At 41.4% G+C, this 27,001-nt stretch overlaps 1 protein-coding gene across 3 annotated transcripts in view; it reads left to right on the top strand.

The window, feature by feature from the left end:
- Window positions 1-27,001, top strand: part of mrrf (mitochondrial ribosome recycling factor) — a 73,690-nt gene that overhangs the window by 31,426 nt on the left and 15,263 nt on the right. The window contains exons 5-8 of one of the 3 annotated variants that reach the window (XR_009516480.1): window positions 12,767-12,858; window positions 20,325-20,398; window positions 22,675-22,876; window positions 24,752-24,890. Coding sequence is in view for 2 of the 3 variants with exons in the window: in XM_059993972.1 (XP_059849955.1) it covers window positions 12,767-12,858; window positions 24,752-24,911 (252 nt within the window). In the remaining variant the exon portion in view is untranslated. Of the gene's footprint in view, window positions 1-12,766; window positions 12,859-20,324; window positions 21,852-22,674; window positions 22,877-24,751; window positions 24,912-27,001 lie in introns of those variants that run through there. The other 2 variants (XM_059993972.1, XM_059993973.1) reach the window with 2 other exon arrangements.

Here is a 27,001-nt window from a genome sequence, read left to right on the forward strand (position 1 = left end):
CTTTGACACCGAGCGGAGACTTAGACTCCACTTTTGTTCCAAAGAAAACTGCAACTAAAGCACATTCTCCTCATAACTAAAATTCTCTGAAACTTCTAGAATACAAAACTAAAGAGAGGCATCTTGCTTTCCGGTTCCACTTTGATGCATGATGAAGTTCAAAGTATATTTATTATCAAAGTATGTAGACCATATACAACCTTAACATTCATCTTCTTTCAGTAGTCACTAAAAAGCGAAACACAATAGAACCCATTAAAAAACTCCACCCCACAAAGGCAGTCAAACATCCAACGTGCAAAATAAAGAAAAAATGTGCAAACAATAAAAAAGTAAACAAATAACACGCAGAGCATGACCTGCAGAGTCTCTGAAAGTGAGTCCACAGCCTCAGAGCCGGTTCAGCATTGCCACCAGTCCAAGAGCCCAGTGGAGCCAGTCCAGCGCTGAGGTGAGTGCCAACAGCCAAAGTGGGTGAGAGGTATCCTGCCTCAGACACTCTGCCAATGCAGACCACTGTGAATTATGCTTTTCACACTGGGAAATGCACTATTGCTGAAAATTTGGAATTTACAGTGTGGGGAATCATTAATATCCCATTCCTGTGGCTCTGAGCCTTTGTACACCAGCATGCTACGATGCATTAGAGTTTCCTGTGAAGCACTATGTCATACAATCCAGCCGGTAAAAGCACTGAACCTCTGAAATGCATTTCATCATTTCGAAACATTAAAGAAGTCTTGAGATGTCAAACAGGGAAAAGTGGTGTCTCTAGTTGCCAGGGAGGGAAAAAAAAACTCAAGATCTTAACTAAAAGAATATAAGAGAAATTGCTTTAATGTAGAAAATTATGAAATTATTGAGTAATGGCCATTAATTGTAAAGGCAGAAACCTTATCATCAGCTAAATAGGGAATGGAAAACATATTAGAATAGGGAGAATAGAAAAGGATAATGGGGAAAGTTGAAAGAGTTGTAATTGCAGTGTTTAGCTGCAGTTAAAGTACTGATGCTGATGAATTAGGCTGTATAGTTTCTTCCATGCTTCAGTTTGACTGATTCTGTGTCTTGTTTCAGAACAATACAACATAGAACAGTACACCACAAGCCCACAATGTTGTGCTGAGCAATTAAACTAGTAATCAAATGGCTGACTAGACTAATGCCCTCTGCTTACACAATGTCCATATCCCTCCATTTTCCTCTGTCATGTGCCTATCAAAATGTTTCTTAACAAGTCCCTAATTATCTGCCTTTACCTCCACCCCAGGCAGTGTATTTCAGGCACCCATCACTCTCTGTGTGGAAAAACCTGCCCCTCACATCTCCTTTGAACTTACCCCTCTCACCTTAAATACATTCTCTCTGGTATTAGTCATTTCAAACTTGTGGAAAAAGATGCTGTGTATCCATGCCTCACATAATTTATAACCCTCTATCAGATCTGCCCTCAGCCTCTGCCTCTCCAGAGAAAACAGCCCAAGTTTTTCCAGACTTTCATTATAGCACATGCCTACTAATCCAGATAGCATCTTCTGCTGCTTCTCTAAAGCCTTGACGCTATTAAGAGTCTTGCCCTCAACCTTGTTCTGTCTCTGTATTGATTGTTTTGAAGAGCACATGCTACTGGATCTGTTATATTCCACACGATGTTAACTAACTTCAAAGATGACATCAAAATCAGCCGGAATAAGTTCAGTTTTACATCTAAAAATTTGGAAGACATTGCACTCAATAGATGCACCTGGAGGAAATCTGTTCAAGAGGGAGCTGTGTTATGTGAGAACAACCTCTGCTGTGATGCAGAGAACAAGTGGCAGCTATGAAAGGAGAGACTGAATGACCAAAAGACCCAACCTCTAACCATAGCCACCACTTACTCTTGCCCACATTGCACTGGAGTATTTGAGTCTCGGATCGGCCTCTACAGCCACTGAAGACCCACCTTCAGACATTCCCTTAGGGGAGCATCAGTACTCGACTGGAGTAATCGTACTACTACTATATTCTAAAGATTGCCAAAAGGAAGATAGCAGAGGGCCATTCAGTTAAATTCTCAGTTCCAGTGAAGCCTGTTGTTTACTGTATGACAAGATGATGGATTGTTCGAAGCTTGCTTTAACTTTTAAGCACTCCGTTCCGAGCATCTTTCATGAGAAGGAAATGAGCCACACTTCCACCTTGTATTGTTGTCTTTGGGAACATGTTTGCTTGTTAAACACAGCTTTCACTTCAATTGTGGGGAATTGCTCTGCCTGCTCTGATAACGTCTTTTTCTGTTGTGAATGTGGTTGTAAAGACAAAAGTGTTGTGAATAGGATTGCCATTATAACAGTGAGAGTTTGTCCTCTTTTCCTTCTGTCTTCGTGAGCTCTAATCTCTGCCAGCATGCTGGCACACATGTTTAGGTGGTACAAACTTTGTTTCTGCTCTGACATTGTAATTTGTCTCAGAAATCAATTGTAGTGTGCAAGTCTGAATTAGCAGGTGATTTGATTGTGGAAGGCCTTGTAGCCATGCTTAATTCTGTCCTTATGTCATCAAGCACATCCCACAGCAAGAGAATCAGGAGCAGCAGATGTGATTGGAGTTAATAACTGATCTTGCTTTACTTTTAATACTGTTGAAGATTGATGATGTACAGTGCCAGCGACCTGGGTTCAATTCTGCCTCTGTCTGTAAGGAGTGCGTATGTTCTTCCCTTGACTGCGTGAGTTTCCTCTGGGTGTACCAGTTTCCACCCATATTCCAAAGATGTTTAGGTCTCTAGGTTAATTGGGCAACTGATACTCGTTGGAGTGGAAGGGCCTTTTACTGTGCTGTACCATGGACGTTGTGACCTAGCTGTTTGAAATAGATGTGCAAGCCTGGGCAGTATGATGCGGAGAGCAAGCTGTTGCTCCTGCAGCAGGCTCCCCCTCTTTACTCAGTTGATGAATCCAAAAGAACGGCAGACTTGGCATAAACGACATCATAGAACTTGCTAGTCAGCATTGAATTCAACATAGGACTGCCTTAGGAACTCCAGCTCGGGACTTTTCCTTGGGATTTACTCCTGAAACCTTTCCTACGAGTCAGTATAGCTGCGAGGCAGCGGAGATTTGAGATCAGAGTTTTCCTTCTCTTAGATAAGCTGCCAAGCATAGCTGATGAGCCCCACCTTCCTGGAACCATGATGTAACTCGAAATTTAAAAAAATAAAAATTATTCCTCACTAGTTTGGAATATGCTAGTATTTGAATCCAGATTTCCCTGGGCTTTTCCGTTCAGTACCAAGCCGTTTACCCATCAAGCCTTGCATGGAGCAAGCTATATTTAGTCTGAAATAAAATGCTTTCTTTTGTTGCACATCTGTCGTGTGTGCATTACTGTTTCCTTGTTATCAGATTAAAGATAAAATCTTGCCATCAATATTTTAAAGTCAACCGTGTCAGAAAATGCATATTTTGGACTGAGGGTTATGTTTTTCCAATGTGTCTATCTCTGTATTCCCATAGTTTTCCATATGTGATGTATGTGGAAATAGCTTAGACTTTGAGCCATTTACAGTTCAATTGGAAAGTGCTTTAGAATCACTTTTTGTTGATGCTATTAACGTGTTACAACATTTAGATCATCTTGCAACAGCCAGAAAATGCTTTAGCAAAACATGGGAGAATAACCCTTTCAGTACCAAATTGTTCAAACAACTTGTATAGAGGTTTGAACAATATGATGTAATTTAATTTAAATTTTTAACATATCTTGCTGTAATTTATAGTTTTTATTATTATGTAATTTCAATGAACAGCTGCCACAAAACACCAAATTTCACGACATATGTCAACGATATTAATACTGGTACTGATTCTCATTCTGAATGTCTAATGTTAGCATTTGTTTTAGAGAACTAGAGTATAAAAGCAAGGTTGTAATGTTGAGGCTTTGTAAGGCATTAGTCAGAGTGTACTTGAAGTATTGTGAGCAGTTTAGGGCCTCTTACCTAAGAAAGAATGTGCTGGCATTGGAGAGGATCTAGAAGAAGATTCACAGCAATGATCCTGGGAATGAAGGAGCATGTGATGGCTCTTCACCTGTGCTCACTGGAGTTTAGAAGAATGACAGGAGACCTCATTGAAACCTATCAAATATTGAAAGGCTTAAAGTGAGTGGAAGTGGAAAGAATGTTATCTTGAGGGCACAGCCTCAGAATTTAAGAACGTCTCTTTAGAACGGAGATGAGGAGGAATTTCTTTATCCAGAGGGTGGTGAATCTGTGGAATTCACTGTCACAGATGGCTGTGGAGTCCAAGTCACTGGGTATATTTAAAGTGGAGGTTGATAGGTTCTTGATTAGTCAGAGCCTCAAAAGTTATGGAGAGAAGGCTGGAGAATGGGATTGAAAGGGATGATAAACAGCCATGATGGAATGGCAGAGCAGACTCGATGGGCTGAATAGCCTAATTCTGTTCCTATGTCTTAGGATATTATGGTCTAATATTTCCCAAATCATTTTGAGTAACCTCACAGCTTGGGTTGTGATTTCTCAGATCTGATCACTTTCCTACTCAGTCAAAATGACCTTTTAAATACCCGAAAGGTCAAGTTTGTTATTAATTAGACACCCTTTCTGACAAAATATCAACATCAAGGAGCTGTGAGTGGTCCAGTTCATACACAGCAGGTGAACAGGAATCAAAATCAGGTTTATCATCACTGATGTTGGACATAAATTTGTTGCTTTGCCACAGCGTTACAGAGCAAAGACATAAAAATACTATAAAGGACAAAAACTAGTGCACAAAAAAGCAACAATAAGGTAGTGCTCATGGACTGTTCAGAAATCTGATGAGAGGGGAAGAAACTTCATAATCATCTGTTTTATTATCACCATCTTGTATGGCGTGAAATTTGTTGTTTTGTACAGCAGAAGTGTGATCCAACAATCCAACACTATAAACAGGTATCACAAACTGGGGTCTTCCTTTGTTGCATTGGATGACCATGATGTCTTCTGTGCCTTGTCATGCCCTTTGGCCTCCACGAGTGTTGCAGAACCACCTTCCGGGCAGTTAGATCTTATTGTTGATTTTATCCACCCAGTGCACCAGAGGTGACTTTGCATGCTAGGGCAGGTGTGTCCCTCAAATTAAATTAATAGTGCAATAAAGGAATAATGAGGTATAATAAAGGAATCATTTCTGGCTCCTTCCATCTTCCTTTCCAGTCCTGATGAAAGGTCTCAGCCCAAAGTGTCAGCTGTTTATTCCTCTCCATGGATGCTGCCTGACCTGCTGAGTTCCTCCAGAATTTTCTGTGTGTTCCTTAAGATTTTCAGCATCTGCAGAATCTGTTCTGTTTATGAGAGTGAGGTGGTGCTCATGGATGGTTCACAAATCTGATGTGGAGACCAAGAAGCTGTTCCTAAATTGCCGTGTGTCTTCGGGCACCTGTACCTCCTCCCCAATGGCAGTAAAGAGAAGAGGGCATATCCTAGATAGTGAAATTCCTCTTTGATAAATACTGCCTTTTTAAGGCACCACTGTTTGTGAGTGACACTTTAATGAAGACAGGAATACTTTGAAAAGAAAGAGTCTTTCTGAACAAGGTGTGCTGTTCTATTACAGATATTACACATTTAAATTTGACAACTATCAAAAATGTATACGGTTAATCCAGGGAGTAAGGTGGCTTATCTTTGGTATTCTAACCCACTTCCCTGTCTGCTTTAACTATTGATATAGAAAGACATCGGTGTTTCTCCTTTCACCACCAACATAGCAAACTGAGCTCACTTATTGCATTCTGATTTCTCTTTGTGTTTGAATAAAAGGGAACTGGTCTGTCAAAACAAGCTAGATCAAGATGTACTGCGTTGGCTATGTGTGATGACAGCATAACACTGAAATATTTTGTCTATGAATAACTTGTGTGTATTTTATTCAGTGTTAAAAACACTGGAGTGTAAAAGCGTAACTGTGTTGGTTTGTTTGTGGTCAATCCAACATCAGGAAATCAGTTAATGTTCTTCCTGAGTTGACCCGAAGGGGAAAAAGGGAACTGAAGGGGCAACAACTTCACGCAAAGGGTGGTGCGAATGTGGAATGAATGGCCAGAGGAAATAGCAGAGATATGATGAGAGCTTTTAAACAAACTTTGGACTCGTAAATGGATAGAATCAGAATTAGAATTCAAGTTTATTTATCACATGCACATCAAAACATGCAGTGAGATGTGCCTTTTGTGTTAACAACCAACACACTTGAGGGTGTGTTACGAGCAGCCCGGCGCCAACACAGAAAGCATGTCATGCTCGGCAGAACAACATAGAGCACAAAAAGCAGCAAAAAAATAGCAAAACAAACCCCCTTCCTTCCTCCCACCCACAAACGCTCCTCTATCCCAAAGACAGTCTTGTCTCCATTGGTCTCCAGCCTGGGACATGCGGACACTGGGCCTTTAGCTATCCCAGCGGACTCGCAGAGATTCTGAAACCTGAGGCTCTGGCCAATTGCCCTCATCTTATGTGCTTCCAATTTGAACTCCAGTCCTCAATCTTCAGCATCACACCAGCACCCCAAATCATGAGGTGTTTTGGAATCAGGGTTTGAATCTTTGTCTTAAATGATATGAAATTTGTTATTTTGTGGAAGCAGTGCAGTGCAAAGGCACAACATTACTATAAATTACAAAATAAATAAAGGAATAATGAGGTTGTATTCATGGATCATTCGGAAATCTGATGGCTGAAGGGAAGAAACTTTCTGAATTGTTGTAAGTGATCTTAAGGCTCCTTTACCTTTGCCCTGATTATACTAACAAGAAGGTGATGTGTCCTGGATGGTGAGGGTCTTTAGTGACGGATGCCACCTTCTCGTGAAGATGTCCTTGGTCGTGGAAAGGGTTGCTTCCAATATGGAGCCTATGAGTTTACAAGATTTAGAACAGGAGTTCCCAACCTTCTTATGTCTTGGACCAATGCCATTAAGCAAGGGGTTCGTGGAGCCTAGGTTGGGAGCCCCTGTTTTAAAAGGATATAGGACAAACGTGGCCAGATAGGAGTAGCTTAGATGGGAATCTTGGTCGGCATTGATGAGTTATCTGTGTAATGCTCTGTCACAGACTGCGGTGGAAGCCAAGTCTGTGGGTATATTTAAAGCAGAGGTTTATAGATTCCTGATTGGGACATCAAGGGATATGGTGAGAGGACAAGTATATGGGGTTGAAAGGGGTCTGGGATCAGCCATGAAGAAATGACGGAGCAGACTCAATGGGCTTATTGGCCTAATTCTGCTCCTATGTCTTTTGGTCTTATGGAGTTGGGCCAAAGGACCTGTCTCCATAATGAATAACTATATGAATCCCTTTTTTCCACCAGACCAAGAAAACGTTTGTATAAAATAGTGGAATGTTCAAAGTAAATTTATTATCAAAGGGCATATACGCCACTACATACAACCCTGTAATTTGTTTACTAGCGGACATACTCAGTAAATCCAAGAAACATAATAAAATTAATGAAAGCAACACACATAAAATGCTGGTGGAACGCAGCAGGCCAGGCAGCATCTATAGGAAGAAGTACAGTCGATGTTTCGGGCCGAGACCCTTTGTCAGGACTAACTGAAAGAAAAGATAGTAAGAGATTTGAAAGTAGGAGGGGGAGGGGGAGTTCCCCCCTTCCTCCCTCTTTTTTTTCTCTCTCTGCCCATCACTCTTTGCCTGTTCTCCATCTCCCTCTGGTGCTCCCCTCCCCCTTTCTTTCTCCCTAGGCCTCCCGTCTCATGATCCTTTCCCTTCTCCAGCTGTGTACCCCTTTTGCCAATCACCTTTCTAGCTCTTAGCTTCACCCCATCCCCACCTGTCTTCTATCATTTTGGATTTCCCCCTCCTACTTTCAAATCTCTTACTGTCCTTTCTTTCGGTTTGTCCTGACGAAGGGTCTCGTCCCAAAACGGCGACTGTACTTCCTCCTATAGGTGCTGCCTGGCCTGCTGCACCAGCATTTTGTGTGTGTTGCTTGAATTTCCAGCATCTGCAGATTTCCTCGTGTTTGAGAATTAATGAAAGACTGCATCTAACAAGACAGACAGACAGCTGATGTGCAAAAGACAACAAACTATGTAAATACCAAAGAAAAAGAAAGTTATAATAAATATTGAGAAAATGAAATGAAGAGCCCTTGAAAGTGAGTCCATAGGTTGTGGGAATATTTCAGTGGTGGGGTGAGTGAAGATATAGGCAATAGACAATCACAGTGTTAAATGGTCCACCTCAGGACCTGGTAAGCAGGCAAAGGCTGCGGCTGTCTCTTCAGGCAAGAGGCTTAATATCAGTTTTCACAGCCATATGTTCTGAACTTTGGCCCACCTATGTTGTGAATATTCTGTGTTTCTGTGAGGGAGCTATAACTAAGTGAAGCTAAGAAAGACTACATCGACACATTCTTTCCCAAGTTTGCTTATGAGTTCCTTCAGCACAGTTTTCCATATGCTAGTCAACACACAGCAGTTAGCAGGACACTATTATTGCTCAAGGAATTGGAATTCAGAGTTCAACTGCAGCGTCCCCTGTAAGAAAGTTTGTATGTTTCCCTGTGAATGTGTGGGTTTCCTCTGGGTGCTCCGGTTTCCTCCACGTTGCAAAGACATACCGGTTAGTTGGTAATGGTAATTTGTCCTAGGATTAAATAGGAGGATGTTGGGTGGTGGGCTGTGGCTTTAAATAAATAAAACAAAAATACTTAAACACTGTTCATCAAAAGAACATGTCGTTGTTTGTTATTTGAGAGCTACCAATTTGGAAGCAGTCTTTATTTAATTATTTTCATTTGGCAAGGCAATTATCAGGACAGTATCAGTAAAGTGTAGGACTGATACTGAGATTTCAGGTTTGTATTTTCTATCTTATTTATGAGGCTCCCGAAAGAAATTCTAGGAATTTCCTCAGCATCTCTAGGGTTTTTATTTATTTAAAATACCAGCATTATTACTATTCTTTATTTACAGCTGTTACTTTTCTGATTTTTTAACTAGAAACTTGTTTTACAAGAACAGTAGCTTATTGATTCCCGACTAGTGCATGTCATGAAATCAAAGAGTCCTATAATAATACAGGCCCAGCAGAACTGCTCCCTCATTCCTGTGTTGACCCAGATCTCTTTGAACAAGAGATGGCAAATGCAGTGTCACCAAGCAACACACAGAAAATGCTGGAGGAACTCAGCAGGCCAGGCAGCATCTATGGAAAAGAGTACAGTTAACGTTTTGGGCCGAGACCCTTCAGCAGGACTCCTAAATGCAACGCTAGCTGCCTTTTCCAGAGGTTGAGTTGGTGGTGAGGAAGCAAATGCAATATTAGCATTCATTTCCAGAGGTAGAATATAAAAGCAAAGATGTAATGCTGAGACTTTATAAGGTAATGGTCAGACTGCACGGAGTATTGGGAGCAGTTATGCTAGTTAGTTAGAACTTCATTGACATTGCTGAGGACAATGAGATTATAGTGTATTCCATCCAATGCAAAACAATTTACTGGCAGTTTAGTTACTATAAACTCAATGACTAAATTTAAAATTAAGGTCTGAGATATTTTGAGTGACATCTAGGTTACAACTGCATTAAAACAAACAATTTGGGCCCCTTATCTAAAAAAGGATGTGTTAGCAATAGAGAGAATCCCGAGGAAGGTGACGAGAATGATCAAGGAGGGGAAATCAGAATCAGGTTTAGTATCTTTGGCGTATGATGTGAAATACGTTGTTGATAAAGTCCAAAAATTTGAGATGTAAAGGAACTTAGGAGTCCTTTTGCAGAACAGCTTAAAGGTTAATTTGCAAGAGGCATTGGTGGTGAGGAAGGCAAATGCAATGTTAGCATTCGTTTCAAGAGGTCTAGAATACAAGAGCAAGGATGTGATGCTGAGGCTTATAAGGCACTGGTGAGGCCTCACTTTGAATATTGTGAACAGTTTTGGGCTCCTCATTTAAGAAGAGATCTGCTGGCATTGAAGAGGGTTCAGAGGAGTTTCGCAAGGATGATTCTGGGAGTGAAAATGTTACATGGGGAACGTTTAATAGCTCTGGGTCTGTGTTTGCTGGAATTTAGAAGGATGAGGGGGTATCTCATTGAAACCTTTCAAATGTTGAAAGGCCGAGACTTGGTAGATGAGGAAAAGATGTTTTCCGTGGTGGGGGAGTCTAGGACAGGAGGACAGAGCCTCAGGATAGAGGGGCATCCATTTAAAACAGATGCAGAGAAATTTCTTTAGCCAGGGGATGGTGAACTTGTGCAATTTATAACAATGGGCATCCATGGAAGCCAGATTGTTGGGTGTATTTAAGGAGGAGCTTGATAGATTCTTGATTGGACATGGCAACAAATGTTAAGGGGAGAAGGCCAGGGAGTGGGGCTAAGGAGGGGGAGGAAAGGTCAGCCATTACTGAATGGCGGAGCAGATTCAATGGGCCAGATGGCTTAATTCTGCTCCTATATGTTATGATTTTATGGTTTTGCGGCAGCAGTACATTGTAATACATAATTTAAAACTATTAATTGCAATAAGCAAATAAATATTTAAATAAGTAGTGCAACAAAAAAGAAAAAAAATAGTGAGGTAGTGTTCATAAGTTCATTATCCATTTAGAAATGTGGTGGCAGTGGGGAAGAAGCTGTTCCTGAATCGTTGAGTGTGTGTCTTCAGGCTCCTGTACCACCTCCTTGATGGTTGCAATGTGAAGAGGACATGTCCTGGGTGATGGATTCCTTAGTGATGGATGCCATCTTTTTGAGGCCTCGCCTTTTGAAGATGTCCTTGATGCCGGGGAAACATTTCGCCTCCCCACCGAGTACTTTTTCCACATTTGTCAGCATATGGATTTTGAGAATCATTGCTGGAGAATTAGAAGTTTAATAAATCCATGCCTGGTGGGATGGTTGTTTGAGGAACTACTGAAAGGGTGGAAAGGATAGTGAAAACAATGCTGAACCCAGGATTAGAGTACTAGCCAAAACGTTTTCAGTAGGCTCTCTAAGATATAGGGATAGGGAAGATTTATTGCATTGGCAACAAATGACTCTGTGAACACCAAGTTTTACTGCTTAATATGCATTGTTATTCAAAGTAAATTTATTTAATATCAATATCCATATAAAGTCGCCATATACAACCCTTTTCTTGTGGGCAGTCACAATAGAATCAGTGAAAGACCATATACAGCAGGACAGACAAACAACCAATGGGCAAAATACAACAAGTGGTGCATATCAAAAAAGAAAAAAAAAAGCAGCAAATATCGAGAGCATGAGATGAAGAGGTCTTGAAAGTGAGTCCATAGGTAGTGGGAATAGTTTAATTTTGGGGTGACTGAAGTTATCCCCTCTGGTTCAAGACTCCTATAGCTGAGGGGTAGTAGCTATTTCTGAACCTGCTGAAGTGTGTCCTGAGGCTCCTGTACCACCTTCCTAATGACAACAGCAAGAAGAGAGCATGGTATGGATAGTGGGGTTCCCTGTTGAGATGCTGCCATCCTACAATAGTGCTCCATGTACATGTGCCCAATGGTTTGAGGGCTTTACCCATGATGGACTGGGCCGTATCCACTACATTTTGTAAGCTTTCCATTCAAGGGCAATGGTGTTTCCATACCAGGCCATAATGCAACCAGTGATTTATCATGACATAATTTGCAATTGATTGGCGAGTAATTCTCTGCCTAGTTCACAATAAAATAGATGTTTAACACAATTAGGAAGGAATCTGGGTTTGATTATGAAGATCTTTATGTTCATTGGCTTTACATCAGCTCAGACATTTTTCTTATAACTTTTTAACCTGTGTTTTTCTTGATGTTAGATCAGTGCCTTTGACAATAACTCCTTCAATTTTGTTTGTCCTATATTGAACACTGGAGGGGCCACTGTACAGGATAGGAAAAAAACTGCAGAAAGTTGTAAACTCAGCCAGCTCTATCGTGGGCACTCACCTCCCTAGTATCGAGGACATTTTCAAAAGGCGATGCCTCAGAAAGGTGACATCCATCATTAAGGATCCCCATCGCACAGGACTTGCCCTCTTCTCATTGCTACCATCAAGGAGGAGGTACAGGAGCCTGAAGTCACACACTTAGTGTTTCAGGAACAACTTCTTCCCCTCCACCATCAGATTTCTAGTGGACATTGAACCAATGAACTCTACCTCAGTATTTTTTTTGCTCTCTTTTTGCACTACCTACTTTCTTTTTTATATTTTGTTTTATTTTGTATTTATAGTTTAGAAATTATATATTGCAATGTACTGCCGCCGACATGTGCCAGTGTTATTAAATCTGATTCTCATTCATATTTTAGAAAATATATTCACTTAATAGATACAATAAAATATTTGTGGTAATATCTAATTCAAGCATTTTAAAAACCTTTAATTTTTTTTCTTAAAATCTTGGTTATGCAGAAACTCCCCAGAGCATTAATCTGAAGTTTCTGAAACAGATTGCCTCAAACCACTGAAAAATTTGTTCAAAGAGGCAGAACTTCTGTTCTTTTAATTTTTTTCCCCCTTTCTCCTCCTTTACCATGACACGGTTTATCCGTGTGTATGCGAGGGGACTTGGCTCACAAGTCACAGTGGGATCAAAGCTGCTTGGACTGAATCTAACTTCCTGATATTCTTGGTGAAAGAGGTAAACGTTTCCATGTTCTGGGCAAATAGATTAGCCGGACGGAGACGGAACAGCCAGCTGCAAGTAATTATTCTGCTAATGCCCTGTACCTTTTGATCTGGTTCACAGGCAACAGTGGCTGTCACCGAGGCCATAAGGGAAAGTGGAATGAACCTGAACCCCGAAGTGGATGGAACTCTGATCAGGGTGCCAATTCCTAAGTAAGTAATTTGAAGGTTATGCCTAAGGTTTTGTTCCTTGTCTGCTGATTGTCATTATAGGGCAGTTGCTGGCAAAATTACTTAAGGCTAAAAAAAATTGTTTCTAAAATGTGATGTGGATTTTGTTAATACTAATTATTTCTGTAATAAAATTCAGAAAATAACATGAATTAAATATTTTACCATCCTCTTGCTCTAATTTAGAATGTTTTGCATAATGTAGAAAAATTAAGACATTGTCTTATGAGGATAGGTTGATCAAGCTAGGACTTTTTTTTGGAGCAAAGGAGGATGAGAGGTGACTTGACAGAGGTGTACAAGACGATACGAGGCATAAATTGAGTGGACAGCCAGAGACTTTTTACCAGGGTGGAAATGGCTGGTGCAAGGGGGGCGTAATTTTAAGGTGATTGGAGGAGAGTATGGCATGTCGGAGGTAGGTATTTTACACACAATGGTGAGTGAATGGGGAGTGCTGCTTGGGGTAATGGTAGAGGTAGGTACATTAGGAACATTTAAGAAACTCTAAGGTAGGTGCTTGGATGATGGATAGGTGGGAGGGAAGGGTTAAATTGATCTTGGAGTAGGTTGAAACATCAGCACAATATCATGGGTCAAAGGGTCTGTACTGTGCTCTAGTACTATGTGTTATATCTCCTACGTTGTGGAAACATGGAAATGTTAAATGTATGGGGTTAACAATTCAAGTCAATTGGAAAGTGCATCGAGAAACTCCAATTAAATTGCCAGGAGAGAATGTTCCTTTAAAGTCTGCTACCATGCCTTATTGCATATGGCCTTTATAAAAATTTTTAAGAATTTTCTTTCAGAAATATCTTCAGTATGTGTGTAATTCAGCTGAAAATTCCAAATCTGAATGGTAATAATATCAAAATCGAAGGCGATCTCGTGTTTCAGGGTGTAATTGAGAAATGCAATGCAAATAATACCAGTAGTTTCTAGGGAAGTTCCTTTGACCTTGTGAGAGAGAAAATGTTGAGGTAGGTCAGAATGGGAAGGTAGGGGTTGTTCAGCAGGTTAAGGGACTAGTGCTGGGATTGGTGAAGCACTGTTGAGATGAGGTGGAAGAGGTTTATAAAGATGGGGAGGGCGAGGAGTTTGAAATCGAAGATGGGAATTTCAAAGCTGAACTGATTTTAGACTAGGAGCCAAGGTCAATCAGCAAGCGCAAGGGTGACACAGAGCAGAACATGGTGTGACTTTAAATCAGAATCAGCTTTATGCCATGAAATTTGTTGTTTTGCAGCAGCAGTATTGTGCAACACATAAAAAATAACTAATTTACAACGTATATAAAAATAAATAAGAAGTGCAAAAAGAGAACAATGTAGTGAGGTACTGTTCATGAACCATTCAGAAATTTGATGGTAGAGGGAAAAAGCTATTCCCAAAACATACAGGTGCATCTTCAGGCTCCTCTACCACCTCACTGACGGTAGTAATGAGAAGAGTACATAGGGAGTATATCCTCCTTCAAGTGCTCCAGTTTCCTCCCTCAGTTCAGTTAGTAGGTTAATGGGTCATTGTAAATTGTCCTGTGATGAGGTCGAGGCTGTCGGCCTGCTGTGCGGTGCAGCTGAAAGGGATGAAAGGGCCTACTCTTTATCTCTAAATAAATTTTTTTAATGTTGTTATTGCGACACCACTCAACCAAATGATCCATCTCACTCCCGTATGCTTCCTTGTCACATCTGCTAATCTGTCAGCAACAGTTGTGTCATCAGCAAATTTATAGGTGACATTTGAGCTCTGCCTTGCCATTGCAGCTATGAGTGCAGAGGGACTAGAGCAGTGGGACAAGCACACATCCTTGTCAGCTAAGAGGAGATTTTATTTCCAATCCACACTGATTGTGGTCTCCTAATAACATATAACAATTACAGCACGGAAGCAGGCCATCTCAGTCCTTCTAGACCGTGCCGAACACTTACTCTCACCTAATCCCACCAACCTGCACTCAGCCCATAACCCTCCATTCCTTTCCTGTCTATATACCTATCCAATTTTACTTTAAATGACAATATCGAACCTGCCTCTACCACTTCTACTGGAAGCTCGTTCCACACAGCTACCACTCTCTGAGTAAAGAAATTCCCCCTCATGTTACCCTTAAACTTTTGCCCCCTAACTCTCAACCCATGTCCTCTTATTTGAATCTCCCCTACTCTCAATGGAAAAAGCCTATCCATGTCAACTCTATCTATCCCAGTCATAATTTTAAATACCTCTATCAAGTCCCCCCTCAACCTTCTACGCTCCAAAGAATAAAGACCTAACTTGTTCAACCTTTCTCTGTAACTTAGGTGCTGAAACCTAGGTAACATTCTAGTAAATCTCCTCTGCACTCTCTCTATTTTGTTGACATCTTTCCTATAATTCGGTGACCAGAACTGTACACAATACTCCAAATTTGGTCTCACCAATGCCTTGTACAATTTTAACATTACATCCCAGCTCCTATACTCAATGCCTGGATTTATAAAGGCCAGCATACCAAAAGCCTTCTTCACCACCCTATCCACATGAGAGTCCACCTTCAGGGAACTATGCACCATTATTCCTCGATCACTCTGTTCTACTGCATTCCTCAATGCACTACCATTTACCATGTATGCCCTATTTTGATTAGTCCTACCAAAATGTAGCACCTTACACTTATCAGCATTAATCTCCATCTGCCATCCTTCAGCTCACTCTTTTAACTGGCCTAAATCTCTCTGCAAGCTTCGAAAACCTACTTCATTATCCACAACACCACCTATCTTAGTATCATCTGCATACTTACTAATCCAATTTACCACCCCATCATCCAGATCATTAATGTATATGACGAAACAACATTGGACCCAGTACAGATCCCTGAGGCACACCGCTAGTCACCGGCCTCCAACCTGACAAACAGTTATCCACCACTACTCTCTGGCATCTCCCATCTATCCACTGTTGAATCCATTTTACTACTTCAATAATAATACGTAACGATTGAACCTTCCTAACTAACCTTCCAGGCAGAACCTTATCAAAGGCCTTACTGAAGTCCATATAGACAGCATCCACTGCTTTACCCTCATCAACTTTCCTTCACCCTACCATTCTTTATCTTCCTCCACCAGGACAAATTTATTGCTAACATCCTGCAAGAGGTCCCTAAACATCGACATGTCCATAGTACATTTCCCTGCAAAAACATCATCCCAATTCACACCTGCCAGTTCTAGCCTTATAGCCTCATAATTTACCCTTCCCCAATTAAAAATTTTCCTCCCCTCTCTGATTCTATCCTTTTCCATGATAATGCTAAAGGCCAGGGAGCGGTGGTCAATGTCCCCCAGATGCTCTGATGAAGAAGTCAAAGCTTCAGTTACATAGGGAGTTACACAGGCCTAGGTTTTGAACTTGTTGATTAGTACTGTGGTATGATGGTGTTGAACGCTGAGCTGTAATCAATAAGCAGCAGCCTGACAGGGATATTGCTGTGGTCCAGTTGGTCCAAGGATGAGTGGAGAGGCAGTGAGATTGTATCTACGATATGCTTATTATGATGATAGGCAAATTGCAGCAGGTCTAGGTCCGTACTTAAACAAGAGTTAATTCTAGCCATGACCGACCTCTCAAATCATTTCATTACGGAAGGTGTGAGTGAGTGCTACTGGGCGATGAGCACTGAGGAAGCTCACCCTGCTCTTTGCGGACATCGTTATGATTGAAGCCAATTAGTAGAGCCTTGAATAATCTTCCTGAAGAGAAAGCCAGAGCTGGTGTTCCTAAGGCAGCCCAACATTGAGTTCAACGTTGACTGGCAACTCCTGCAATGCTGCTGGTACCAAACTGTATTGACCTTTACCGTTCCTTTGGATTCATCAGCTGTGTGGAGAGGGGAAGCTTGCTGCATTGGGCAACACCTTGCTCTCCATATCGTACTGCCCTGGCTTGCCTATGACAGCTAGGGCAAGCATCCATGGTCATCCATAACCAATGGAGGGCTGCGTCAGTTTATCAAATTGTGAAACATCTGGACCGTGGGGTGGCGAGGCAATGCATTATGTTGTCATATAATCATGCATTGTTTGGGTGTTCCAACATCCGGTAGAGGGTTAACAGCCCCAAGTAGTTCCTGCTTTAGGAAAACCACTGGACTGTGGCCAGCTCTAAAGTACCAAGTGAAATCTTGATAGCGAGGCATGCTATCAGCGTTAACTTCCTCTTGTCTTGTCTACAACTTACAATGGATCCAGGAAAGCCAGGAGAAAGTGGGAGGCAAAAGAGAAATTTTAATTTCATGACACAATGTTGTATTCCAAAATAACATAATGCCACCAGGCACTTGGTTTTATTTATTTATTTCTTTAGGGATGCAGCTCCTCTGGCCCAATGAGCTTCACCACTCAGCAACCCACCTATTTCAGCCTAACCTAATCACAGGATACTTTACAAAGACCAATTAACCAACCTGTAGGTCTTGACTGTGCACACATACTGGGAGAAACACATGAACTCCTTACAAAGGATGCTGGAATTGAACTCTGAACTCTGGAATACCCCAAGCTGTAATAGCATCATGCTAACTGCTATTTATCAAATTAAAATAGCGCTAAGCTCTTCTTAGTAGTTCTCGGCCCGAAACGTCGACAGCGCTTCTCCCTATAGATGCTGCCTGGCCTGCTGCGTTCCACCAGCATTTCGTGTGTGTTACTTCTTAGTACTTTTGGGCGCCACAGTTAACGCAGTGCTACCACAGCTCAGGGCATCAGAGTTTGGAGTTCAATTCTAGCATCCTCTGTAAGGAGTCTCTGTACATTCTCCCTGTGGGATGTGTGGGTCATCCCTGGGTGATCTGGTTTCCTCCCACAGTCCAAAGACATACCAGGTAGGTTAAGTAGTCTCTGTGAATAGGTTAGGGTTATCGGGGGTTGCTGAGCAGTGTGGCTCTAATGGCTGATGGGGCCTGTTCCACGCTGTATCTCTAAATAAAGTTAAAATAAGTTTTCAATGTGCAATGATTTATGTCAGCAGATGCATCTTGGATACTCAATACATATGTTAAAGATTAAAATACTTCTGGTAGGTTTGGAATATTGCATTAAGATGCATTTGATATCGATATACAAAGTACAAAAGTTCAGAGTAAATTTATTATCAAAGTACATGTATGTTGCCATATTTAACCCTGAGATTTATTTTCTTGTGGGCATACACAATAAATACAAGAAACATAATAGAATCAATGAAAGACTACACACAACAGGAAGGACAAACAACCAGTGTGCAAAAGATAACAAATTGTGTAAATACAAAAAGAAAGAAAAAGCAATAAAAATAAACTTTGGAGTTTTGGAGCTTCTTTGGAGCTTAGACAAATAGAGGGCTCTGGGTAACCCTAGGTAATTTCTAATGTAAGGACATGTTTGGCACAGCTTTGTGGGCCGAAGGGTCTGTATTGTGCTGTAGGTTTTCTGTTTTCTAAACTATAAATATCAAAAACATAAGATGAGTCCTTGATTATCAAAGTACATATATGTCGCCATTCATTTTCTTGCAGGCATTCCCAACAAATACAAAGAAACATGAAAAAAACTAAGCAATAATAGAAAGAACATGAAATGAAATATCCTTGAAAGTGATTCCATAGGTTGTGGGAACAGTTCACTGTTGTGATAAGTGAAGTTATCCCCTCTGGATCAAGGGCCTGATGGATGAGGGGTAATAACTGTCCCTGAACCTGGTGTTGTGGGTCTTGAGGCTCCTGTACCTCCTCTCTGATGGTGACAGTGAGAAGAGAGCATGGCCTGTGTGGTGGGGGCTCTTGATGCTGGATTTTGCTTTCCTGTGACAACACTCCGTGTAGATGTGATATTTCCCTACATATTGTTTTGACAGCTAATCAAAATGACGGTTGTCAAAGACTGATTGATTTGTTGTAAAATAATTATAAGTTTCGCACTTTTAATTTCAGTGATCAATTCTAAGTTTAAAGAATCCTGTAATTTTAATAAAATAAAATGTAAGATATTGGAAGTGTATAAATGTTTGTTTTATAACCTCCTTTTGACAAAAAATTAAAATTCTTACTCCAGTGACAAAATGCAAAGTTGGCGTTAAATATAGAAAACCATTATTTCAGCCTTAATATGCAAAAAGGCAAAGCAATTTACAATCAGTATATTTTAATCCATGCGTTATGAAGTAGACTGTATAATATGGTCTATTGTTAGTAAAAATCAAAGCTTGTTATTCATGTAAATAGAAATGTAACAAGTGTTTTCACATGCTGTAAAAGAATAGGAACTTTAGATACTATCTAATCATAGTTATTAAGCAAAATTTGTATTTTAAATTCAAATTACTTCTTCATAATTTCAGTTGGCCCTTGGTAATTATGCAAGATGAAGTTCGGAGTCAGTTCGAACCACATAGCTTTCTGGGCTACTGTTACAATGTGAGATTGTTTTAATAATGAACCTGTAATTCTCACTGCACTGCTGCTGTAATGAAGGACAGTGAAATGTCAAGGTCTTACCCAGACATACAGTAACGTGTTGTAACATGGGCTTGCAAGAATTAATTCCAATTCGTATATGTTCAAAATAATCTTTTGGGACTTGGAGCATGTTATCCAAATTGTCTTGAGCAAAAGGTGAATTGGATTTTTGAATATTTTCACATTTAGCTTAATGTGTATTTTGAATTTTGCAAGGGCATAAATAGAGAAGTTAGTCCGTGGCATTGTGTCCCAGCAGTACTGGTCCATGGGTCACGCCGTCTTCATCCATACCCATCTGGAGACTTGCTCAGCAGCCTCTGTGATGATCCTGATGGCTCTTTTCCTTGCAGCCCTAAGGAGGGCATAGGTTGTGGTGTAAAGTAGAACAAAATAATTGTTACTCTCAATCTGATGCAGCACAAAAAAGGGAAATAAAGAGCTGATGTCTTTCTTCATCAGGACTGGAAAGGAAGGGGAAAGAAGCCAGAATAGAAGGTTGGGAGAAGAAGAAGGAGTACAAGCTTGCAGGTGATAGGAGAGACCGGGTGAGGGAGAAGGGGAGTGTGGAAGAAGGAATGAAGAAGCTGGGAGGGGATAGGTGAAAGAGGTTGAAGAAGAAGGAATCTGATAGGAGAAAGCAATGAACCATTGAGGAGGGGAAACAGTGATAGGTTGGTGAAGAGAGCAGAAAGGGTGAGAGGGTAACTAGAATAGGAAATAAATAAGGACAAGAGAAACTCTGATCCATTGCAGCAAACCAGAAGTCTCGGATAAATAGTTCAGTGCATATTGCTCTCAGTGCGGGGTAAAGCCTTCGCCTCTAGAGACCAACAAGAGCTCAATAGATGCCGCTGTGATTTATGTAGAGCCATCAAGGTGGCAATACAGCAACACGGGGATTTGTCCCAACCAGCTCTGGATGGTTTTCATTATGGCCGTTTTCTCTTTCCGTTTCTGCCTGTAGGCGTGCAGGAGCAAGATGGAGGAGTAGTCAGACTTTCCAAACGGAGGGTGGAGAAGTGCTTTGTAAGCATTGTGGTAAGGAAAGTAGCAGTGGTCGAGTATGTTGGCAGAATTTTACATAAGATCTGGCCAGCGACACTTGGTTAAAGTGTCCAGTGATGATGAAAGCGGCCTCAGGGTGTGTGAGTTCATGGATATTGATGGTTTCACAAAGTTCATTGAAAGCCAGGCTGGTATCGGCCTGTGGTAAGATGTGTAATAACATACATGAATTCTCTAAGCAGCCAGAAAGGTCAACATAGCAGCATAAGGTATTCCAGATGTGGGGAGCAAAAGGATTTGAGGGTGTGCGCACTACCTGGGTCGCATCAAGCATTCTTCACCATGAAACATACTCGTACACCTTTACTTTTCTCAGAGAGGTCTTTAAACCTGTCTATGTCTATCCAAATACTTGTGTATTTGGTCCCTTAAAATACCTTCCAATAACTTACCCACAACTGGTGTCAGACTCACCAGTCTATAATTTCCTGGTTTCGTTTTTGAGGCCTCTGTCGGTTAGAATTGACCATGAATATTGCCTCCTTGCTGTCTAGATATGCAGCCTGGGCAATGTGATATGGGGAGCAAGCTGTTGCCCGTGTAGCTGTTTGCGGATACCATAGGGTCTTTTAAGAGCCTCTCAGATAGGTACATGGAGCTTAGAAAGATGGAGGGCTATTCGCGAGAGAAATTCTGGGCAGTTTCTAGAGTAGGTTACATGGTCAGCACAACATTGTGGGCTGAAGGGCCTGTAATGTGCTGTAGATTTCTGTGTTCTATATACAAACGCTATGATTAAACACACAATAAATAGAAGTACATAAGGTAGCTTATATGCTGTACATAGACTGATTATGTATACATAAAGTGACACCAGGCTGTTCATAGACTTAAGTCCCCATTTTCCTTTATTCCCTTAATATCCAAAAATCTATATTTCTATTCTGCATGAGCTCAGTGACCAAGTCACTGGGATAGAAAATTACAGATTTTCACTACCCTCTCACTGAAGAGACTTCTCAGAATCAGAATCAGGTTTATTATCACTGGATTAAGTTGTGAGATTTGTTGTTTTGTGGCAGCAGTACAGTGCAATACATAATAAAAAAAACATAAGTAACAATAAGTATGTATTAGTTAATTAAGTAGTGCAAAGAGAGGGAAAAATACTGAGGTAGTGCTCATGGGCTCATTGTCCATTCAGAAATCGAACAGCAGAGGGTAAGAAGCTGTTACGAAAGTGTTGAGTGTCTGTCTGCAGGTTCCTGTACCACCTCCTTGATGGTAGCAATGAAAAGAGAGCACATCCTGGATGATGGGGGTCCTTCGTGACAGATGCCACCTTTTTGAGGCATCACTTTATGGAGGCGTCCTCGATGTTAGGGAGGCTATTGCATATGATGGCGCTGGCTGAGTTTACAACTTTCTGCAGCTTTTTTCCGATCTTGTTCTTCTCAGTATAAAATAGCTGACCGTTGTTCTGTGACCCTGGTTTTAGATGCTTTAGCTGTGGTGGTGGGGGGGGGGGGGGTTGGAAACAATCCTTACTCCCTGATGCAGGCTCTCAACACAAAATGTTAACTATCCCTCTGCTTCTACTGATGCTGCTTGACCTGCTGAGTTCATTCAGCGGTTTCTTATTTTTTGCTCCACATTTCAGTGACTGCTGTCTTCTATGGTTCCAATCCTTACTGTTAAGCCCTGTAAAAATCTTATCATCTTTTTCTACTTAAGCCCACTGAGGAATAGGCCACTTAGAGCAGCTCGCCAGAGTTCTCTGTCCTGGGCCAGTCTTTCAGTTGCCTTGGCATTTCTGTATCTCTGGGTTTTTGTAGGATGTGTTTGCTAGCCCCGGGTCCAACCCTGCTCCTTTTGCAGCCAGGCTTAGAACGTCCATGATGGAGTTCTGTAGGAATTTTGTAACACACACAAAATGGTGGAGGGACTCAATCAGTCAGGCAGAGTCTATGAGGAGGAATAAACAGTGAATGATTCAGGTCAAGACCCTTCATCAGGACTCGAAGGCAGAAAGGGAAGATGCAGATGCTATGGACACAGTTCCCCAAACACAACCTTGCTTTCTCTGGAAAAGGTTTAGGAAGTGTCTATTACTTGTATCCAAACTGGAGATACAAAAGGGTTATAAATGAGATCAAAACTGCAAAGGCAAGCAAGTCAGAGAGCATCTGTAGAGGGGAATAAGCAGTCAACTTTTTAGACCAAGACCTTCAAAGTTCAAAGTAAATGTATTATTAAAGTACTGTACATATATGCCACCATATACAACTTTGAGATTCATTTTATTGCAGATATTCACAGTAGGTACAAAGAAACACTATAGAATCAATGAACAAACACAGTAAGATGGAAGAACACCCATTTGCAAAGGACAATGAACTGTGCAAATACAAAAAAAAGAAAAAAATAAATAAATAAACCATAAATATGGAGAACGAAAAGAAGAGTCCTTGAAAGTAAGTCCACAGGTTGTGGGAACAGATCAGTGTTGGGGTAAGTGAAATTATCCATTCATGATAAAGTCCTGATGAAGGATCTTGACCCAAAACATCGACTGTTTGTTCCTCTCCACAAATATTGCCTGATTTACTGAGTTCCTCCAGCACTCTGTGTGTTGCTTAAAATTTCCAACATCTGCAGACTCTCTTGTGTTTAAGGATTTTGTAAATTTCAATGTGATCTCCTCTCAGAGAGTATAATCTTGGTCTACTCCATCTCCTGTGGCAGGTCTGTTATCCCTGGAATTTCTAGAGGATTAATGAGTCCTCAATGGCAAGTGCAACCTTTCTCAGTCAGTACTAATTTATTTGGTTTGGCACAAATTTGTGGGCTGAAGTGCCTGTTCCAGTGTTCTATGTTCTATGAAAATTACAAGTAGGGTAGACAAGGGAGATGCAGTGGATGTTGTGTATTTGGATATTCAGAAGGCCTTTGACAAGGTGCCACACATGAGGCTGCTAAACAAAATAGGAGCCCATGGAATTACGGGAAAGTTACATACGTGGATAGAGTGTTGGTTGATTGGCAGGAAACAGAGAGTGGGAATGAAGGGATCCCATTCTGGTTGACTGCTGGTTACCAGTGGTGTTCCACAGGGGTCTGTGTTGGGGCCGCTTCTTTTTACGTTGTATATCAACGATTTGGATTATGGAATAGATGGCTTTGTGGCTAAGTTTGCTGATGATACAAAGATAGGAGGAGGGGCCAGTAGTGCTGAGGAAACAGAGAGACTTGGATAGATTGGGGGAATGGGCAAAGAAGTGGCAAATGAATTACAATGTCGGAAAGTGTACGGTCATGCACTTTGGTAGAAGAAATAAACGGGCAGACTATTATCTAAATGGGAAGAGAATTCAAAGTTCTGAGATGCAACGGGACTTGGGAGTCCCTTAAGGTTAACCTCCAGGTTGAGTCGGTGGTGAAGAAGGTGAATGCAATGTTGACATTCATTTCTAGAGGAATAGAGTATAGGAGCAGGGATGTGATGTTGAGGCTCGAAAAGGCACTGGTAAGACATCACTTGGAATACTGTGTGCAGTTTTGGGCTCCTTATTTAAGAAAGGATGTGCTGACATTGGAGAGGGTTCAGAGAAGATTCACTAGAATGATTCCAGGAATGAGAGGGTTAACATATGAGGAACGTTTGACTGCTCTTGGACTGTATTCCTTGGAGTTTAGAAGAATGAGGGGGGACTTCACAGAAACATTTTGAATGTTGAAATGCATGGACAGAGTGGATGTGGCTAAGTTGTTTCCCATGGTGGGGGAGTCTAGTACGAGAGGACATGACTTGAAGATTGCAGGGCGCCCATTCAGAATAGAGATGCAAAAAGATTTTTTTAGCCAGAGGGTGGTGAATCTATGGAATTTGTTGCCACGGGCGGCAGTGGAGGCCAAGTCATTGGGTGTATTTAAGGCAGCGATTGATATGTATCTGAGTAGTCAGGGCATCAAAGGTTATGGTGAGGAGGCGGGGGAATGGGACTAAAGGGGAGATTGGATCAGCTCATGATGAAATGGCGGAGCAGACTCGATGGGCCGAATGGCCGACTTCTGCTCCTTTGTCTTATGGTCTATGGAAACTAGCTCTCTGCCCTATAATTTTATTACAAATAAAATTACAGATGATCTTGCTCAGCTGAGAAGGTGGGCAGGCTAGAATTCTCACATAATTTTATAACCTTCTATCAAATGTCCCCTCAGTCTCTGCTGCTCTGGAGAAAACAGTTCCCACTTGTTCACCCTCTGTTCATAGCACGCGTCCTCTAAAGCGGGCAGCATCGTGTACATGTGTACATCAGGCGTTTTGTTTCAATTCATGCTTTATCTTTCTGGGATTTGCTTTGACATCGTTAACTGTTCCCACAGGGTGACCAGAGAGCACAGGGAACATCTAGCCAAACTTGCAAAGCAGATAACAAACAAGTCAAAGGAATCGCTGCGAAAACTGCGCGCCAATGCCATTGCACAAGTTAAGAAATCAAAGGATTCTGTCTCTGAAGATACAATCAGACTGCTGGAAAAGCAGGTCAGTGGAGTGTCTTAATACAATATGGTTGCAATTTTCCCCCCACTCCCCCTTCCCCCTCCTTTTAATGTTTTCTTAAGTGTTTCTTAAAAGCACTATAATAATCTTCTAACCAAAGGCATTTGGTGTTCCCAATTGCACCATAAGATTGCAAATGAGAAATTTATCTTTGGTTTCTGGCACTAAATGTGTGCTATCAGGTTTGCTTGCCTCCTGCACACTTTTGCTCTCACTCTCTCAATCAGATCAAGATTCAATTTCAAGATACAAGCTTATTTATCACTGTACGTTGAAACACACAGTGACATGCGGCCAACGCAGTCCAAGAATGTGCTGAGGGCAGCCTGCAAATGTTGCCACACGTTCAACTCAGCAGATCAACACAGAACACAACAAGCAACAAAACAACAACAACAAAACAAAACAGATAAAAGATTCTACAAATGCTGGAAATGCAACACACACAAAATGCTAGAGAAACTCAGCAGGTCAGGCAGCATCTATGGAGTGGAATAAACAGCTGAGACCCTTCATCAGGGCTGGAAAGGAAGGAGGGATGATGACAGAATAAGGTGGTGTGGGAAGGGGAAGGAGCGTGAGCTGGCAAGTGAGGTCAAAGGTGGGTGGGTGGGGAGGGTGCATGAACTAAGAAGATGGGAGGTGATAGGAGGAAGAGGTAAAGAGTTGAAGAAGAAGGAATGTGATAGGAGAAAAGGGTGGACCATGGGAGGAAAGGAATGAGGAGGGACACCATGGGGAGGTGATAGGCAAGTGAGGAGAAGAGGTAAGAGGCCAGAATTGAGGAAGAGGGAGGGGAAACAGCAAAACAAGCTCTGTCACTCACTCATACACAGACCTCTAACCCCAGGATGGGTCATCTGGGAGCAATCTCTCCCCTAGAATCCTGTCTTTGTTCATGTTGCATACCGAGATTGAACAAAAAACATACAGGCTGCATTACACAATGAATGTGGTCAGAAGAGATTATCGGTCGACTGCACTGATTATCACTGATTGAGAAAGCTAGTGATATTCAGGAGCACGGATAACGACTAAAGATTAGCTGTAATTGTCACATGTACATCAAAACATGAGGTGAATTGCGCCGTTGGCCAACACAGTCTGAGGATGTGCTGGGAGCAGCCCACAAGTGTCCGAAGTTCAAAGTGTATAAATTATACAACCTTGAGGTTTGTTTGCTCACAGGTACCACAAGGCAAGAAGCCCAGAACCCAATTAAATAAATAAAAGACCAACACCTGAAACGCAAGAGAAAAGAAATAAAAGCACAAATCATGGAAACGATTGAAGCAAATGACAATCTGAACCAAAAATTGAGTCCTCAGATCCAAACCCCAGAGCAGCCCAGAGATTTGCTTATCAGTTCATCACATTAGCAGGCATGGAACATAGCAGCCAGGGTAGTCTTCATAGCCTTACCACCATAGAGAGAGAGAGAGAGAGAGAGAGAGAGAGGAGTGACCATTGTGGAGCATGAGCATGGAGAAATGTTGCCAGGCTTCCAGCGTCAACAGCTTACCAACCGTAACCCATATGTCTGCAATGTAGGGGAAATTGGAGCATCTGGTGAAAGCCTACACAGTGACAGGAAGAACATGCAAACTCCTTATAGACAGCAGTAGGAATTGAATTCTGATCTTCCGGTTGCTAGCTCTGTAAAGCATTATGCTGACTGCTACATTGCTATGCTGGATATATCAATGATTTGGATAAGAATGTAGAAGGCATGGTCAGTAAGTTTGCAGATGACACCAAAGTAGGTGATGTGGTGGTTAATTAAGAAAGCTATCAAACATTACAAGGGGATTGATTAACTGATTAGTGGGCCAAGGAATGGCAAATGGAGTTGCTGGGCTTGCACTTTATCCCTTGGGACATGGGAGACCAAGAGGAGATCTTATAGAGGTGTATAAAATCTGAGAACAGATTGGGTGAACGCACTCAATATTTTTCCCAACAATGAGGAATCAAAAACTAGAGGGCACAGATTTAAGAGGAGAAAAGGAAGTTTTACTGTAATAGGAACTTGATGGGCAGGTTTTTTACACAAAGGGTGTGGAATGAGCTGC

This window comes from Hypanus sabinus, chromosome 18, assembly GCF_030144855.1.
Source record: "Hypanus sabinus isolate sHypSab1 chromosome 18, sHypSab1.hap1, whole genome shotgun sequence".
Taxonomy (NCBI): Eukaryota; Metazoa; Chordata; class Chondrichthyes; order Myliobatiformes; family Dasyatidae; genus Hypanus; species Hypanus sabinus.